The sequence below is a fragment of the Dendrobates tinctorius genome, unplaced genomic scaffold (genome assembly GCF_039654945.1).
Source record: "Dendrobates tinctorius isolate UK_male_01 unplaced genomic scaffold, ASM3965494v1 ptg000138l, whole genome shotgun sequence".
In the NCBI taxonomy this organism is placed as follows: Eukaryota; Metazoa; Chordata; class Amphibia; order Anura; family Dendrobatidae; genus Dendrobates; species Dendrobates tinctorius.
Genome location: NW_027361806.1, coordinates 10,247,942 through 10,265,197, shown reverse-complemented (window position 1 = coordinate 10,265,197; position 17,256 = coordinate 10,247,942). Strand labels below are relative to the sequence as shown.

The 17,256-nt window shown below is 43.9% G+C and overlaps 1 protein-coding gene across 2 annotated transcripts in view; it reads right to left on the bottom strand.

Moving 5' to 3' along the window:
* The window catches only part of C8A (complement C8 alpha chain), a 50,854-nt gene that overhangs the window by 7,331 nt on the left and 26,267 nt on the right, over positions 1–17,256 (bottom strand). For both annotated transcript variants that reach the window (XM_073544557.1, XM_073544556.1), the window contains 4 exons: positions 17,017–17,206; positions 16,582–16,782; positions 16,268–16,508; positions 1,692–1,826 (listed from right to left, as the gene is read on the bottom strand). In XM_073544557.1, coding sequence (XP_073400658.1) covers positions 1,692–1,826; positions 16,268–16,508; positions 16,582–16,782; positions 17,017–17,206 — 767 coding nt within the window. The remainder of the gene's footprint in view (positions 1–1,691; positions 1,827–16,267; positions 16,509–16,581; positions 16,783–17,016; positions 17,207–17,256) is intronic.

The following is a 17,256-nucleotide window of genomic DNA, read 5'->3' as shown; positions in this document are numbered from 1 at the left end:
TTCGTGAATGCACCTATAAAACTATACAAGCCCATGTGTTATCCGATAAAAAAACCTGGAAGGACACGGACATTTCACACAAATGTGAGAATGTAGAATAAGGGATTTTACAGATAAACATTATCGCTCCACGTCACACAGTGCAGATACAGAATAATAAAAAGGAAAAGTGATTGCAATCCCTGAAGTCTCATGCACATGCTGCTTACTTTTTCCTTGCAGATTTGCAGCAGATTAAAATCTGTATATATTGTCAAATCTTGCTGCGTACAGTATTTCACCCGTACTAATCGGGGAAAATATGTAACAAAAGCTTGGGAAAAATGTGAAAAAAAAATTTTACGCAACGTTCTCCTTGCCAACACATTAGGACATACAGCAGAATTTTCTCCTGAAAATTCTGAACGGGGGCACATAGCCTTAGTCCTGTCCTGTGTCCCCTCATCATTCATTATAAGTTCTTGATAGCATCATAATGAATTTGGGGGTGGGAGAAGACGCTATCAGGTACTGAGCATCCTCCGCCACCTCCCAATTCATTACAAGTCCCTGACTGCGTCTTCTCAGACCTTTCAGTTCATCATAAAGGGTCCTATGCACCTTACCGCCTCCTCTCCCAATCCCCAATACATTTTAAAGTCCCCGATAGCATCACAATGACTTGTGAGATGGGGGAGGACGCTACCAAGGACTTGGCACCCTCCTCCACCACCCAATTCATTTTACATCCATATCTAAAATTTTCCTCCACATCCCCCTGTTCGTAAGTCCATAATAAGTCACCCTTCCTCCCATCCCAATCCCCCACATCATTCATTGTCCTTCCCCCCGCATCCCATCATTGTCCTGTCCCTCACCTCGATCATTACCCTCTCCACCATCTCCATCATTGTTCTCCCCCACCACCTCCATCATTGCCCTCTCTACCATCTCCATCATTGTTCTCCCCCGACACTTCCATAATTGTCTCTCTACCACCTCCATGATTGCTCTCCCCCACCACCTCCATCATTGTTCTCCCCATCATCTCCATCACTGTTCTCCCCCCCACCTCCATTATTGTTCTCCCTCACCACCTCCATCATTGCCCTCTCCATCACTTCCATATACACACACACATACACGCACACACACCACCTCTCCGCACACTCCCCCGCAGCATCTTCGTCGCTGGCAGCTTCCGCTCTCTGACACAGGTGCACGCTGAATGCTGATGTCATCCAGCCACGTGGCTGTGTCAGACAGGAAAGGCGGACAGGAATGGGAGGACGGATACCTGCAGCTCCGCTGCCATTTATTCCTCCTGTAGGCAGCAGAGCTGCAGGGATCGCTCCCTGCCCGCCGTACATGAGGGCAATCTGGACAGGGGCCCCTCGCGGCTGGAGGTTAGATTGCCCTCAGTGTTATCCACCCCACATCCACCTCTGGGCCCCAGTGCAGCTGCACCGGCTGCACATGCAGTATGTCCGCCCCTGTGTCTGTCTATCCTGAGATTTCCATCATTCCACAGCTTTTCCTTTTTGGTGCTGCAATTTGGATGTTGAGCAGTGTATGACTTGTGCGGTATAAAGATTCGTTCTACATAACAAGTTTTAAAGTTTTGTATCATTTACTACTTTAGATTGATAAATGAACCCCGATGCCGAGAATAGAAATGTCACATTTTTCAGCACCTCGTATGTTGGTTTTACCTTCAGTTGTTTTTTCCATTTTTTCGCAGGATTTGCCTTTTACTTTCAATGACCCCTCCAATTGTCCATCATCTGATTGAACTGTTAATCCAATGTGACCGCCAAAACACTCCTCAACCATTCTGAATGTAATTTCTGGAAAAAAAGAAGAAGGGTAATGAACATCAGCTGTACATATATCACTATCTACAGGAGATATGTAACATGGGTATATGGGCACGGGCCTATGGAATGGAGGATATGTATGATGGGTATATGGGAACGGGACTATGGGATGGAGGATAATTATAATTTGCTATAACTAACCACAGTTAGTTACTATGCCCGGGCAGTGCCGGGCTCTTCAGCTAGTACATATATAATTATATACGGAAGATGCCCAGGTTATACCAGCTGTACATATATAATTATATACAGGAGATGCCCAGGATATACCAGCTGTACATGTATAATTATATACAGGAGATGCCCAGGTTATACCAGCTGTACATATATAATTATATACAGGAGATGCCCAGGTTATACCAGCTGTACATATATAATTATATACAGGAGATGCCCAGGTTATGCCAGCTGTACATGTATAATTATATACAGGAGATGCCCAGGTTATACCAGCTGTACATATATAATTATATACAGGAGATGCCCAGGTTATACCGGCTGTACATATATAATTATATACAGGAGATGCCCAGGTTATACCGGCTGTACATATATAATTATATACAGGAGATGCCCAGGTTATACCAGCTGTACATATAATTATATACAGAAGATGCCCAGGTTATACCAGCTGTACATATAATTATATACAGAAGATGCCCAGGTTATACCAGCTGTACATATAATTATATACAGAAGATGCCCAGGTTATACCAGCTGTACATATAATTATATACAGGAGATACCCAGGTTATACCGGCTGTACATATATAATTATATACAGGAGATGCCCAGGTTATACCGGCTGTACATATATAATTATATACAGGAGATGCCCAGGTTATACCAGCTGTACATATAATTATATACAGAAGATGCCCAGGTTATACCAGCTGTACATATATAATTATATACAGGAGATGCCCAGGTTATACCAGCTGTACATATAATTATATACAGAAGATGCCCAGGTTATACCAGCTGTACATATATAATTATATACAGGTGATGCCCAGGTTATACCAGCTGTACATATATAATTATATACAGGAGATGCCCAGGTTATACCAGCTGTACATATATAATTATATGCAGGAGATGCCCAGGTTATACCAGCTGTACATATATAATTATATACGGGAGATGCCCAGGTTATACCAGCTGTACATATAATTATATACAGAAGATGCCCAGGTTATACCAGCTGTACATATATAATTCTATACAGAAGATGCCCAGGTTATACCAGCTGTACATATATAATTATATAAAAGAGATGCCCAGGTTATACCAGCTGTACATATATAATTATATACAGGTGATGCCCAGGTTATACCAGCTGTATACATATATAATTATATAAAAGAGATGCCCAGGTTATACCGGCTGTACATATATAATTATATACAGGAGATGCCCAGGTTATACCGGCTGTATATATATAATTATATACAGAACTAGCTGAAGAGCCCGGCGTTGCCCGGGCATAGTAACCAACTGTGGTTAGTTATAACAAATTTTAATGATTATATTGCACATAAAAATCGTGCATCTAATCCTATCCTGTGTGATACTGTCTGCTGAGCCGTGTATCTAATCCTATCCTGTGTGATACTGACTGCTGAGCCGTGTATCTATTCCTATCCTGTGTGATACTGACTGCTGAGCTGTGTATCTAATCCTATCCTTGTGATACTGACTGCTGAGCCGTGTATCTAATCCTATCCTGTGTGATACTGTCTGCTGAGCCGTGTATCTAATCCTATCCTGTGTGATACTGACTGCTGAGCCGTGTATCTAATCCTATCCTGTGTGATACTGTCTGCTGAGCCGTGTATCTAATCCTATCCTGTGTGATACTGTCTGCTGAGCCGTGTATCTAATCCTCTCCTGTGTGATACTGACTGCTGAGACGTGTATCTAATCTTCTCCTGTGTGATACTGTCTGCTGAGCCGTGTATCTAATCCTATCCTGTGTGATACTGACTGCTGAGCCGTGTATCTATTCCTATCCTGTGTGATACTGTCTGCTGAGCCGTGTATCTATTCCTATCCTGTGTGATACTGACTGCTGAGCTGTGTATCTAATCCTATCCTGTGTGATACTGACTGCTGAGCTGTGTATCTAATCCTATCCTGTGTGATACTGACTGCTGAGCAGTGTATCTATTCCTATCCTGTGTGATACTGACTGCTGAGCTGTGTATCTAATCCTATCCTGTGTGATACTGACTGCTGAGCCGTGTATCTATTCCTATCCTGTGTGATACTGTCTGCTGAGCCGTGTATCTAATCCTATCCTGTGTGATACTGTCTGCTGAGCCGTGTATCTAATCCTATCCTGTGTGATACTGTCTGCTGAGCCGTGTATCTATTCCTATCCTGTGTGATACTGACTGCTGAGCTGTGTATCTAATCCTATCCTGTGTGATACTGTCTGCTGAGCCGTGTATCTAATCCTATCCTGTGTGATACTGTCTGCTGAGCCGTGTATCTAATCCTATCCTGTGTGATACTGTCTGCTGAGCCGTGTATCTATTCCTATCCTGTGTGATACTGACTGCTGAGCTGTGTATCTAATCCTATCCTGTGTGATACTGCCTGCTGAGCTGTGCATCTAATCCTATCCTGTGTGATACTGACTGCTGAGCTGTGTATCTAATCCTATCCTGTGTGATACTGACTGCTCAGCTGTGTATCTAATCCTATTCTGTGTGATACTGACTGCTGAGCCGTGTGTCTAATCCTCTCCTGTGTGATACTGACTGCTGAGCTGTGTATCTAATCCTATCCTGTGTGATACTGACTGCTGAGCTATGTATCTAATCCTATCCTGTGTGATACTGGGCTCCCCCTGCAGTCTGTGTCAGAGGGTGGTCTGTGTTGGCACGGTAATAAATTGTGTTATTTCCAGCTTTACAGAAGGACGATAACACCATAGAAATGATAAGAATAATAGGCCTCAGTTACCACAACTGTCTACAAAGAAAACTGTTGCTGATAGCGACCAATCACAGCTCATTGTTCATCTTCTAAACAGCTCTGGGACAGCGTAGCGAGTGTTGAGTGGCGACTTTCGTGTTTCGACTTGGCGAGGTTGGGTGTGTGTGTGGTGAAATATGTGCTGAGGGTGGTATATGTGGTGAAGCATGTGGTAGTGTGAGGCGCATTTTGTGTGTGTGTTCATATCCCTGTGTGTGGTGAGTATCCCATGTCAGGGCCCCACCTTAGCAGCTGTGCGGTATATACTCTTTGGCGCCATCGCTCTCATTCTTTAAGTCCCCCTTGTTCACATCTGGCAGATGTCAATTTGCCTCCAACACTTTTCCATTCACTTTTTCCCCATTATGTAGATAGGGGCAAAATAGTTTGGTGAATTGGAATGTGCGGGGTTAAAATTTCGCCTCACAACATAGCCTATAACGCTCTCGGGGTCCAGACGTGCGACTGTGCAAAATTTTGTGGCTGTAGCTGCGACGGTGCAGATGCCTATCCCGGACATACACACACACACACACACACACACACACACACACACACACACCCACATTGAGCTTTATATATTAGATATGCCCAGGTTATACCAGCTGTACATATACAATTATATACAGAAGACGCCCAGGTTATACCAGCTGTACATATATAATTATATACAGGAGATGCCCAGGTTATACCAGCTGTACATATATAATTATATACAGGAGATGCCCAGGTTATACCAGCTGTACATATATAATTATATGCAGGAGATGCCCAGGTTATACCAGCTGTACATATATAATTATATGCAGGAGATGCCCAGGTTATACCAGCTGTACATATATAATTATATGCAGGAGATGCCCAGGTTATACCAGCTGTACATATATTATATACAGAAAATACCCAGGTTATACCGGCTGTACATATATAATTATATACAGGAGATGCCCAGGTTATACCAGCTGTGCATATATAATTATATACAGGAGATGCCCAGGTTATACCAGCTGTACATATATAATTATATGCAGGAGATGCCCAGGTTATACCGGCTGTACATATATAATTATATACAGGAGATGCCCAGGTTATACCAGCTGTACATATATAATTATATACAGGAGATGCCCAGGTTATACCAGCCGTACATATATAATTATATACAGGAGATGCCCAGGTTATACCAGCCGTACATATATAGAACAGCGCGAAACGGCCGTTGTCAGCTTGTGAGCACTCTTGTATTTCCACTCTGACCTGACATGTAATTATATGTCAATAAATGAGCCATATTTTATCCTGTTGAGTGCGACCTTTCCTCTACATGGATTCAATGAGTTGATCGCTGCGAGGTCAAGCACCCAGGAGCTCTGGACGACAGCTTGCTGCCAGGCATACACCACCAGCGGACATCTGATAACAGCGGTGCCGTCCGCAATCTCTGTTTTTGTACTTGTGTGTATGTATGTGTGTGTGTGTGTATGTCCGGGATAGGCATCCGCACCGTCGCAGCTACAGCCACAAAATTTGGCACAGTCGCACGTCTGGAACCCAAGAGCATCCTAAGCTATGTTGTGAGGCGAAATTTTAACCCCGCGCGTTCCAATTCACCAAACAATTTTGCCCCTATCTACATACTGGGGGAAAAAGTGGGTGTGCGTCAAGCTCCGCCCCTCATTATGATGTCATAATGCCCCTATTTGCATACTGGGGAAGCAGTGTGCGCGTATCAAGCCCCGCCCCTCATTAGGATGTGACAATGGTTGCCATGGCGACGCTGATGTCATCATAGGTTGCAAGCCCCGCCGCTCATTATGATGTCATAATGGTTGACTATAGAATGGAGGATGTGTGATGGGTATATGGGCACTGGACTATGGGATGGAGGATATGTATGAAGGGTATATGGGCACGGGACTATGGGATGGAGGATGTGTATGATGGGTATATGGGCACGGGACTATGGGATGGAGGATGTGTGATGGGTATATGGGCATTGGACTATGGGATGGAGGATATGTATGATGGGTATATGGGCACGGAACTATGAGATGAAGGATGTGTGAGGGGTATATGGGCACTCAACTATGGGATGGCGAATATGTATGATGGGTATATGGGCATGGGACTATGGGATGGAGGATGTATGATGGGTATATGGGCACGGGACTATGGGATGGAGGATGTGTGATGGGTATATGGGCACGGGCCTATGGGATGGAGGATGTGTGATGGGGATATGGGCACGGGCCTATGGGATGGAGGATGTGTGATGGGTATATGGGCACTTGACTGTTATGATGAGTCACCGAAGGAGGAAAAAACAAAATACCAGCTAAGTCCAGAAAAACCAGAGAGGTTGGCAGCTATCGGATTGCAGACCCCTGAACCTATCCACAACAACTAGCAGTAGCCGTGGGGGGTTCCTACGGTGCCCTAGACCCCTCGATCACAGCCGGAGAACTATATAGCCTAAAGACAGAAAGGGGAAAAACTAAACTGCCCCAGAGCAGACCCCAAAGCAATAGGCAGCCCCCAACATATAATGACGGTGAAGCAAGATGAAAACACTAACACAGATAGAAAGATAGGTTGAGCAAATGATGGGGCCCAAGCTAACTACATAGGACAGGATAGGAAAGCTGCTGTCTGCCATCCGCAAAAACCCTATCAAAATGAGCCAACCGACTGATAGGAAAAACAGGCCCTGAAGTCGCTAGGCTTCAAAAAGACTATATCAGCACTCAGGTATATTCTGAAGACAGAGCAAAATATCAACAGATCAGAGACAAAAATGGAATTCAGCTCACCCCCGGCCGGGGATGGCAGAACTCCCAAAAAACAAGGCAAAACAAGAACAAAACTGAAGAGTACAAAGCAGAGCAGAAAAACTTAGCTTTGAGATGCAGGAATCAGACTGGTCTCCAAGAATCCAGCAGGAAACTCACCAGCCAGGAAGAAGGGCGTCGGCAGCCTTATATCCAGTCCTCAATTCCAGCCACCCAGTCATCATCTAGCTGCCCAGGTGTTTGGTAATCAGTCTCACTACCTTCCTTCACTAGAGGAGGGAGTTCATCAGACCTCAATGGTGAAGGGAAAAATGAACTCACAACACTTGACTACGGGATGGAGGATATGTATGATGGGTATATGGGCACGGGACTATGGGATGGTGGATATGTATGATGGGTATATGGGCACGGGACTATGGGATGGAGGATAATTATAATTTGCTATAGCTAACCACAGTTAGTTACTATGCCCGGGCAGCGCCGGGCTCTTCAGCTAGTCTAATATTTAAAGCTCAAAGTGTGTATGTATGTATGTGTGTGTGTGTGTGTATGTCCGGGATAGGCATCCGCACCGTCACAGCTACAGCCACAAAATTTGGCAAAGTCGCACGCCTGGACCCCGAGAGTGTCCTAGGCTATGTTGTGAGGTGAAATTTTAACCCTGCGCGTAGCAATTCACCATACATTTTTGCCCCTATCTACATACTGGGGAAAAGTGTGTGTGTATCAAGCCCCGCCCCTCATTATGATGTCATAATGGTTGACTATGGGATGGAGGATGTGTGATGGGTATATGGGCACGGGACTATGGAATGGCGGATATGTATGATGGGTATATGGGCACGGGACTATGGGATGGAGGATATGTATGACAGGTATATGGGCACGGGACTATGGGATGGAGGATATGTATGACAGGTATATGGGCTCAGGACTATGGGATGGAGGATACAGTCATGGCCAAAAGTATTGACACCCCTGCAATTCTGTCAGATAATACTCAGTTTCTTCCTGAAAATGATTGCAAACACAAATTCTTTGGTATTATTATCTTCATTTAATTTGTCTTAAATGAAAAAACACAAAAAGAATTGTCCTAAAGCCAAATTGGATATAATTCCACACCAAACATAAAAAAGAGGGTGGACAAAAGTATTGGCACTGTGCGAAAAATCATGTGATGCTTCTCTAATTTGTGTAATTAACAGCACCTGTAACTTACCTGTGGCACTTAACAGGTGTTGGCAATAACTAAATCACACTTGCAGCCAGTTGACATGGATTAAAGTTGACTCAGCCTCTGTCCTGTGTCCTTGTGTGTACCACATTGAGCATGGAGAAAAGAAAGAAGACCAAAGAACTGTCTGAGGACTTGAGAAACCAAATTGTGAGGAAGCATGAGCAATCTCAAGGCTACAAGTCCATCTCCAAAGACCTGAATGTTCCTGTGTCTACCGTGCGCAGTGTCATCAAGAAGTTTAAAGCCCATGGCACTGTGGCTAACCTCCCTAGATGTGGATGGAAAAGAAAAATTGACAAGAGATTTCAACGCAAGATTGTGCGGATGTTGGATAAAGAACCTCCACTAACATCCAAACAAGTTCAAGCTGCCCTGCAGTCCGAGGGTACAACGGTGTCAACCCGTACTATCCGTCGGCATCTGAATGAAAAGGGACTGTATGGTAGGAGACCCAGGAAGACTCCACTTCTTACCCCGAGACATAAAAAAGCCAGGCTGGAGTTTGCCAAAACTTACCTGAAAAAGCCTAAAACATTTTGGAAGAATGTTCTTTGGTCAGATGAGACAAAAGTAGAGCTTTTAGGGCAAAAGCATCAACATAGAGTTTACAGGAGAAAAAAGAGGCATTCAAAGAAAAGTACACGGTCCCTACAGTCAAACATGGCGGAGGTTCCCTGATGTTTTGGGGTTGCTTTGCTGCCTCTGGCACTGGACTGCTTGACCGTGTGCATGGCATTATGAAGTCAGAAGACTACCAACAAATTTTGCAGCATAATTTAGGGCCCAGTGTGAGAAAGCTGGGTCTCCCTCAGAGGTCATGGGTCTTCCAGCAGGACAATAACCCAAAACACACTTCAAAAAGCACTAGAAAATGGTTTGAGAGAAAGCACTGGAGACTTCTAAGGTGGCCAGCAATGAGTCCAGACCTGAATCCCATAGAACACCTGTGGAGAGATCTAAAAATGGCACTTTGGAGAAGGCACCCTTCAAATATCAGGGACCTGGAGTAGTTTGCCAAAGAAGAATGGTCTAAAATTCCAGCAGAGCATTGTAAGAAACTCATTGATGGTTACCGGAAGCGGTTGGTGGCAGTTATTTTGGCTAAAGGTTGTGCAACCAAGTATTAGGCTGAGGGTGCCAATACTTTTGTCCGGCCCATTTTTGGAGTTTTGTGTGAAATGATCAATGTTTTGCTTTTTGCTTCATTCTCTTTTGTGTTTCTTCATTTAAGACAAATTAAATGAAGATAATAATACCAAAGAATTTGTGTTTGCAATCATTTTCAGGAAGAAACTGAGTATTATCGGACAGAATTTCAGGAGTGTCAATACTTTTGGCCATGACTGTATGTGTGATGGGTATATGGGCACTGGACTATGGGATGGAGGATATGTATGACAGGTATATGGGCACGGGACTATGGGATGGAGGATATGTGTGATGGATATATGGGCACGGGACTATGGGATGGAGGATATGTATGACTGGTATATGGGCTCAGGACTATGGGATGGCGGATATGTATGATGGGTATATGGGCATGGGACTATGGGATGGAGAATATGTATGATGGGTATATGGGCACGGGACTATGGGATGGAGGATATGTATGATGGGTATATGGGCACGGGACTATGGGATGGAGGATATGTATGACGGGTATATGGGCTCAGGACTATGGGATGGCGGATGTGTATGATGGGTATATGGGCATGGGACTATGGGATGGAGGATGTATGATGGGTATATGGGCACGGGACTATGGGATGGAGGATGTGTGATGGGTATATGGGCACGGGCCTATGGGATGGAGGATGTGTGATGGGGATATGGGCACGGGCCTATGGGATGGAGGATGTGTGATGGGTATATGGGCACTTGACTGTTATGATGAGTCACCGAAGGAGGAAAAAACAAAATACCAGCTAAGTCCAGAAAAACCAGAGAGGTTGGCAGCTATCGGATTGCAGACCCCTGAACCTATCCACAACAACTAGCAGTAGCCGTGGGGGGTTCCTACGGTGCCCTAGACCCCTCGATCACAGCCGGAGAACTATATAGCCTAAAGACAGAAAGGGGAAAAACTAAACTGCCCCAGAGCAGACCCCAAAGCAATAGGCAGCCCCCAACATATAATGACGGTGAAGCAAGATGAAAACACTAACACAGATAGAAAGATAGGTTGAGCAAATGATGGGGCCCAAGCTAACTACATAGGACAGGATAGGAAAGCTGCTGTCTGCCATCCGCAAAAACCCTATCAAAATGAGCCAACCGACTGATAGGAAAAACAGGCCCTGAAGTCGCTAGGCTTCAAAAAGACTATATCAGCACTCAGGTATATTCTGAAGACAGAGCAAAATATCAACAGATCAGAGACAAAAATGGAATTCAGCTCACCCCCGGCCGGGGATGGCAGAACTCCCAAAAAACAAGGCAAAACAAGAACAAAACTGAAGAGTACAAAGCAGAGCAGAAAAACTTAGCTTTGAGATGCAGGAATCAGACTGGTCTCCAAGAATCCAGCAGGAAACTCACCAGCCAGGAAGAAGGGCGTCGGCAGCCTTATATCCAGTCCTCAATTCCAGCCACCCAGTCATCATCTAGCTGCCCAGGTGTTTGGTAATCAGTCTCACTACCTTCCTTCACTAGAGGAGGGAGTTCATCAGACCTCAATGGTGAAGGGAAAAATGAACTCACAACACTTGACTACGGGATGGAGGATATGTATGATGGGTATATGGGCACGGGACTATGGGATGGTGGATATGTATGACGGGTATATGGGCACGGGACTATGGGATGGAGGATAATTATAATTTGCTATAGCTAACCACAGTTAGTTACTATGCCCGGGCAGCGCCGGGCTCTTCAGCTAGTCTAATATTTAAAGCTCAAAGTGTGTATGTATGTATGTGTGTGTGTGTGTATGTCCGGGATAGGCATCCGCACCGTCACAGCTACAGCCACAAAATTTGGCACAGTCGCACGCCTGGACCCCGAGAGTGTCCTAGGCTATGTTGTGAGGTGAAATTTTAACCCTGCGCGTAGCAATTCACCATACATTTTTGCCCCTATCTACATACTGGGGAAAAGTGTGTGTGTATCAAGCCCCGCCCCTCATTATGATGTCATAATGGTTGACTATGGGATGGAGGATGTGTGATGGGTATATGGGCACGGGACTATGGAATGGCGGATATGTATGATGGGTATATGGGCACGGGACTATGGGATGGAGGATATGTATGACAGGTATATGGGCACGGGACTATGGGATGGAGGATATGTATGACAGGTATATGGGCTCAGGACTATGGGATGGAGGATACAGTCATGGCCAAAAGTATTGACACCCCTGCAATTCTGTCAGATAATACTCAGTTTCTTCCTGAAAATGATTGCAAACACAAATTCTTTGGTATTATTATCTTCATTTAATTTGTCTTAAATGAAAAAACACAAAAAGAATTGTCCTAAAGCCAAATTGGATATAATTCCACACCAAACATAAAAAAGAGGGTGGACAAAAGTATTGGCACTGTGCGAAAAATCATGTGATGCTTCTCTAATTTGTGTAATTAACAGCACCTGTAACTTACCTGTGGCACTTAACAGGTGTTGGCAATAACTAAATCACACTTGCAGCCAGCTGACATGGATTAAAGTTGACTCAGCCTCTGTCCTGTGTCCTTGTGTGTACCACATTGAGCATGGAGAAAAGAAAGAAGACCAAAGAACTGTCTGAGGACTTGAGAAACCAAATTGTGAGGAAGCATGAGCAATCTCAAGGCTACAAGTCCATCTCCAAAGACCTGAATGTTCCTGTGTCTACCGTGCGCAGTGTCATCAAGAAGTTTAAAGCCCATGGCACTGTGGCTAACCTCCCTAGATGTGGATGGAAAAGAAAAATTGACAAGAGATTTCAACGCAAGATTGTGCGGATGTTGGATAAAGAACCTCCACTAACATCCAAACAAGTTCAAGCTGCCCTGCAGTCCGAGGGTACAACGGTGTCAACCCGTACTATCCGTCGGCATCTGAATGAAAAGGGACTGTATGGTAGGAGACCCAGGAAGACTCCACTTCTTACCCCGAGACATAAAAAAGCCAGGCTGGAGTTTGCCAAAACTTACCTGAAAAAGCCTAAAACATTTTGGAAGAATGTTCTTTGGTCAGATGAGACAAAAGTAGAGCTTTTAGGGCAAAAGCATCAACATAGAGTTTACAGGAGAAAAAAGAGGCATTCAAAGAAAAGTACACGGTCCCTACAGTCAAACATGGCGGAGGTTCCCTGATGTTTTGGGGTTGCTTTGCTGCCTCTGGCACTGGACTGCTTGACCGTGTGCATGGCATTATGAAGTCAGAAGACTACCAACAAATTTTGCAGCATAATGTAGGGCCCAGTGTGAGAAAGCTGGGTCTCCCTCAGAGGTCATGGGTCTTCCAGCAGGACAATGACCCAAAACACACTTCAAAAAGCACTAGAAAATGGTTTGAGAGAAAGCACTGGAGACTTCTAAGGTGGCCAGCAATGAGTCCAGACCTGAATCCCATAGAACACCTGTGGAGAGATCTAAAAATGGCAGTTTGGAGAAGGCACCCTTCAAATATCAGGGACCTGGAGTAGTTTGCCAAAGAAGAATGGTCTAAAATTCCAGCAGAGCATTGTAAGAAACTCATTGATGGTTACCGGAAGCGGTTGGTGGCAGTTATTTTGGCTAAAGGTTGTGCAACCAAGTATTAGGCTGAGGGTGCCAATACTTTTGTCCGGCCCATTTTTGGAGTTTTGTGTGAAATGATCAATGTTTTGCTTTTTGCTTCATTCTCTTTTGTGTTTCTTCATTTAAGACAAATTAAATGAAGATAATAATACCAAAGAATTTGTGTTTGCAATCATTTTCAGGAAGAAACTGAGTATTATCGGACAGAATTTCAGGAGTGTCAATACTTTTGGCCATGACTGTATGTGTGATGGGTATATGGGCACTGGACTATGGGATGGAGGATATGTATGACAGGTATATGGGCACGGGACTATGGGATGGAGGATATGTGTGATGGATATATGGGCACTGGACTATGGGATGGAGGATATGTATGACAGGTATATGGGCACGGGACTATGGGATGGAGGATATGTGTGATGGATATATGGGCACGGGACTATGGGATGGAGGATATGTATGACTGGTATATGGGCTCAGGACTATGGGATGGCGGATATGTATGATGGGTATATGGGCATGGGACTATGGGATGGAGGATATGTATGACTGGTATATGGGCTCAGGACTATGGGATGGAGGATATGTATGATGGGTATATGGGCACGGGACTATGGGATGGAGGATATGTATGACGGGTATATGGGCTCAGGACGATGGGATGGCGGATGTGTGATGGGTATATGGGCACGGGACTATGGGATGGAGGATGTGTGATGGGTATATGGGCACTCGACTATGGGATGGAGGATATGTATGATGGGTATATGGGCACGGGACTATGGGATGGAGATGCCCAGGTTATACCAGCTGTATGTATATAATTATATGCAGGAGATGCCCAGGTTATACCAGTTGTACATGTATTATCATATACAGGAGATGCCCAGGTTATACCAGTTGTACATGTATTATCATATGCAGGAGATGCCCAGGTTATACTGGCTGTACATATATAATTATATACAGGAGATGCCCAGGTTATACCAGCTGTACATATATAATTATATACAGGAGATGCCCAGGTTATATCAGCTGTATGTATATAATTATATGCAGGAGATGCCCAGGTTATACCAGCTGTATGTATATAATTATATGCAGGAGATGCCCAGGTTATACCAGCTGTACATATATAATTATATACAGGAGATGCCCAGGTTATACCAGCTGTACATATATAATTATATACAGGAGATGCCCAGGTTATACCAGCTGTACATATATAATTATATGCAGGAGATGCCCAGGTTATACCAGTTGTACATGTATTATCATATGCAGGAGATGCCCAGGTTATACTGGCTGTACATATATAATTATATACAGGAGATGCCCAGGTTATACCAGCTGTATGTATATAATTATATGCAGGAGATGCCCAGGTTATACCAGCTGTATGTATATAATTATATGCAGGAGATGCCCAGTTTATACCAGCTGTACGTATATAATTATATGCAGGAGATGCCCAGGTTATACCAGCTGTACATATATAATTATATACAGGAGATGCCCAGGTTATACCAGCTGTACATATATAATTATATACAGGAGATACCCAGGTTATACCAGCTGTACATATATAATTATATACAGGAGATGCCCAGGTTATACCAGCTGTACATATATAATTATATACAGGAGATGCCCAGGTTATACCAGCTGTACATATATAATTATATACAGGAGATGCCCAGGTTATACCAGCTGTACATATATAATTATATACAGGAGATGCCCGGGTTATACTAGTTGTACATGTATTATCATATACAGGAGATGCCCAGGTTATACCAGCTGTACATATATAATTATATGCAGGAGATGCCCGGGTTATACCAGCCGTACATATATAATTATATACAGGAGATACCCAGGTTATACCAGCTGTACATATATAATTATATGCAGGAGATGCCCGGGTTATACCAGCTGTACATATATAGTTATATACAGGAGATGCCCGGGTTATACCAGTTGTACATGTATTATCATATACAGGAGATGCCCAGGTTATACCAGCTGTACATATATAATTATATGCAGGAGATGCCCGGGTTATACCAGCCGTACATATATAATTATATACAGGAGATACCCAGGTTATACCAGCTGTACATATATAGTTATATACAGGAGATGCCCGGGTTATACCAGTTGTACATGTATTATCATATACAGGAGATACCCAGGTTATACCAGCTGTACATATATAATTATATGCAGGAGATGCCCGGGTTATACCAGCCGTACATATATAATTATATACAGGAGATACCCAGGTTATACCAGCTGTACATATATAATTATATGCAGGAGATGCCCGGGTTATACCAGCTGTACATATATAGTTATATACAGGAGATGCCCGGGTTATACCAGCCGTACATATACAATTATATACAGGAGATACCCAGGTTATACCAGCTGTACATATATAATTATATACAGGAGATGCCCGGGTTATACCAGCTGTACATATATAGTTATATACAGGAGATGCCCGGGTTATACCAGTTGTACATGTATTATCATATACAGGAGATGCCCAGGTTATATCACCCTACTCTATATCCCTATATAGAAGAGGATGTAGAACTATGTAAATATATTGGTTTTCAGGCTGGTTGTATATGTATTTGGTATATGTTTGATATACTGTCTTACCGTTTCTTTTCATAGCTTCAGTGTCTAATACGAGGACACTGTCCAGGATGCCACCGAGGACGCCGGAGGTTACAAAGTGAGTGCCATAATCATTAATAAACCTGGCGTACAGGCCGTAGTTGTAGCTATCGGGAAGCTCCATCAGTGACTTGAACATGTCCTCATCCAGCATCAGGGGATTTCTTTTGATTCGAAAACGAGCAGTCTGGACTTTAGTGTGGAAGCGAACAAACTGCAGATTCTGTAAGGAAAAATGTAAAACATGAATTCATAGACAGATGAATAGACAGAATAGACCGTTCACTATATGTTACCTTTTCTGTATATGTTGTGATATTATTCAGGAAATCCGATTTCTTCTCATAGTTGAATCCCACTTCTAAGCCGACCGGAGAGTCTGCCGGTTTTACCGTGAGGGTAAATCCTCCGCCAGAGGAGCCTCCTTTTCTCATAGCATTGAGCAGGTCTTTAGAGTCTTCATAAACCTCGAAGGCCATCCCGGTGTCTGCTCGAGCCTGGGGAAGAAAGCAAGAGGACAAACCTGGAGCTCTCCACCTATACTGACAGCAAACGCAGGACATATACGAAGTCTCACGCTCGTAATGACCTTAAAATTGCCTGAAATGCCCCTGTGTAATGCCCACTGGCACCATCCTCCCCTTTCGCGATCTGATTTGAGGGGCAGTCCAGCAACCCTCAGGCCTGTCAATCACGCATGTAATACTGGGGACTGGGGGTCCGCCACTTACAAGGAACTGGTAAGTATGGAAGTTGTACGGTTTTCTGAAGTACTTCTCGTCGGTGGCGTAGTACATTTGCTCGCAGGTCGGGTCGTATCTCAGTTCCCTCCATTCACCGTTGTAGACATATTCACATTGTCCACCAAAGTATCTGTGATCCAGAACGTTCTGAGCCTCCTCCTGCGTCAGGATATTAAACCTAAAGAGACACAGCAAAAACTGATCAGAGGGAATGGCGGAGAGCGTAAA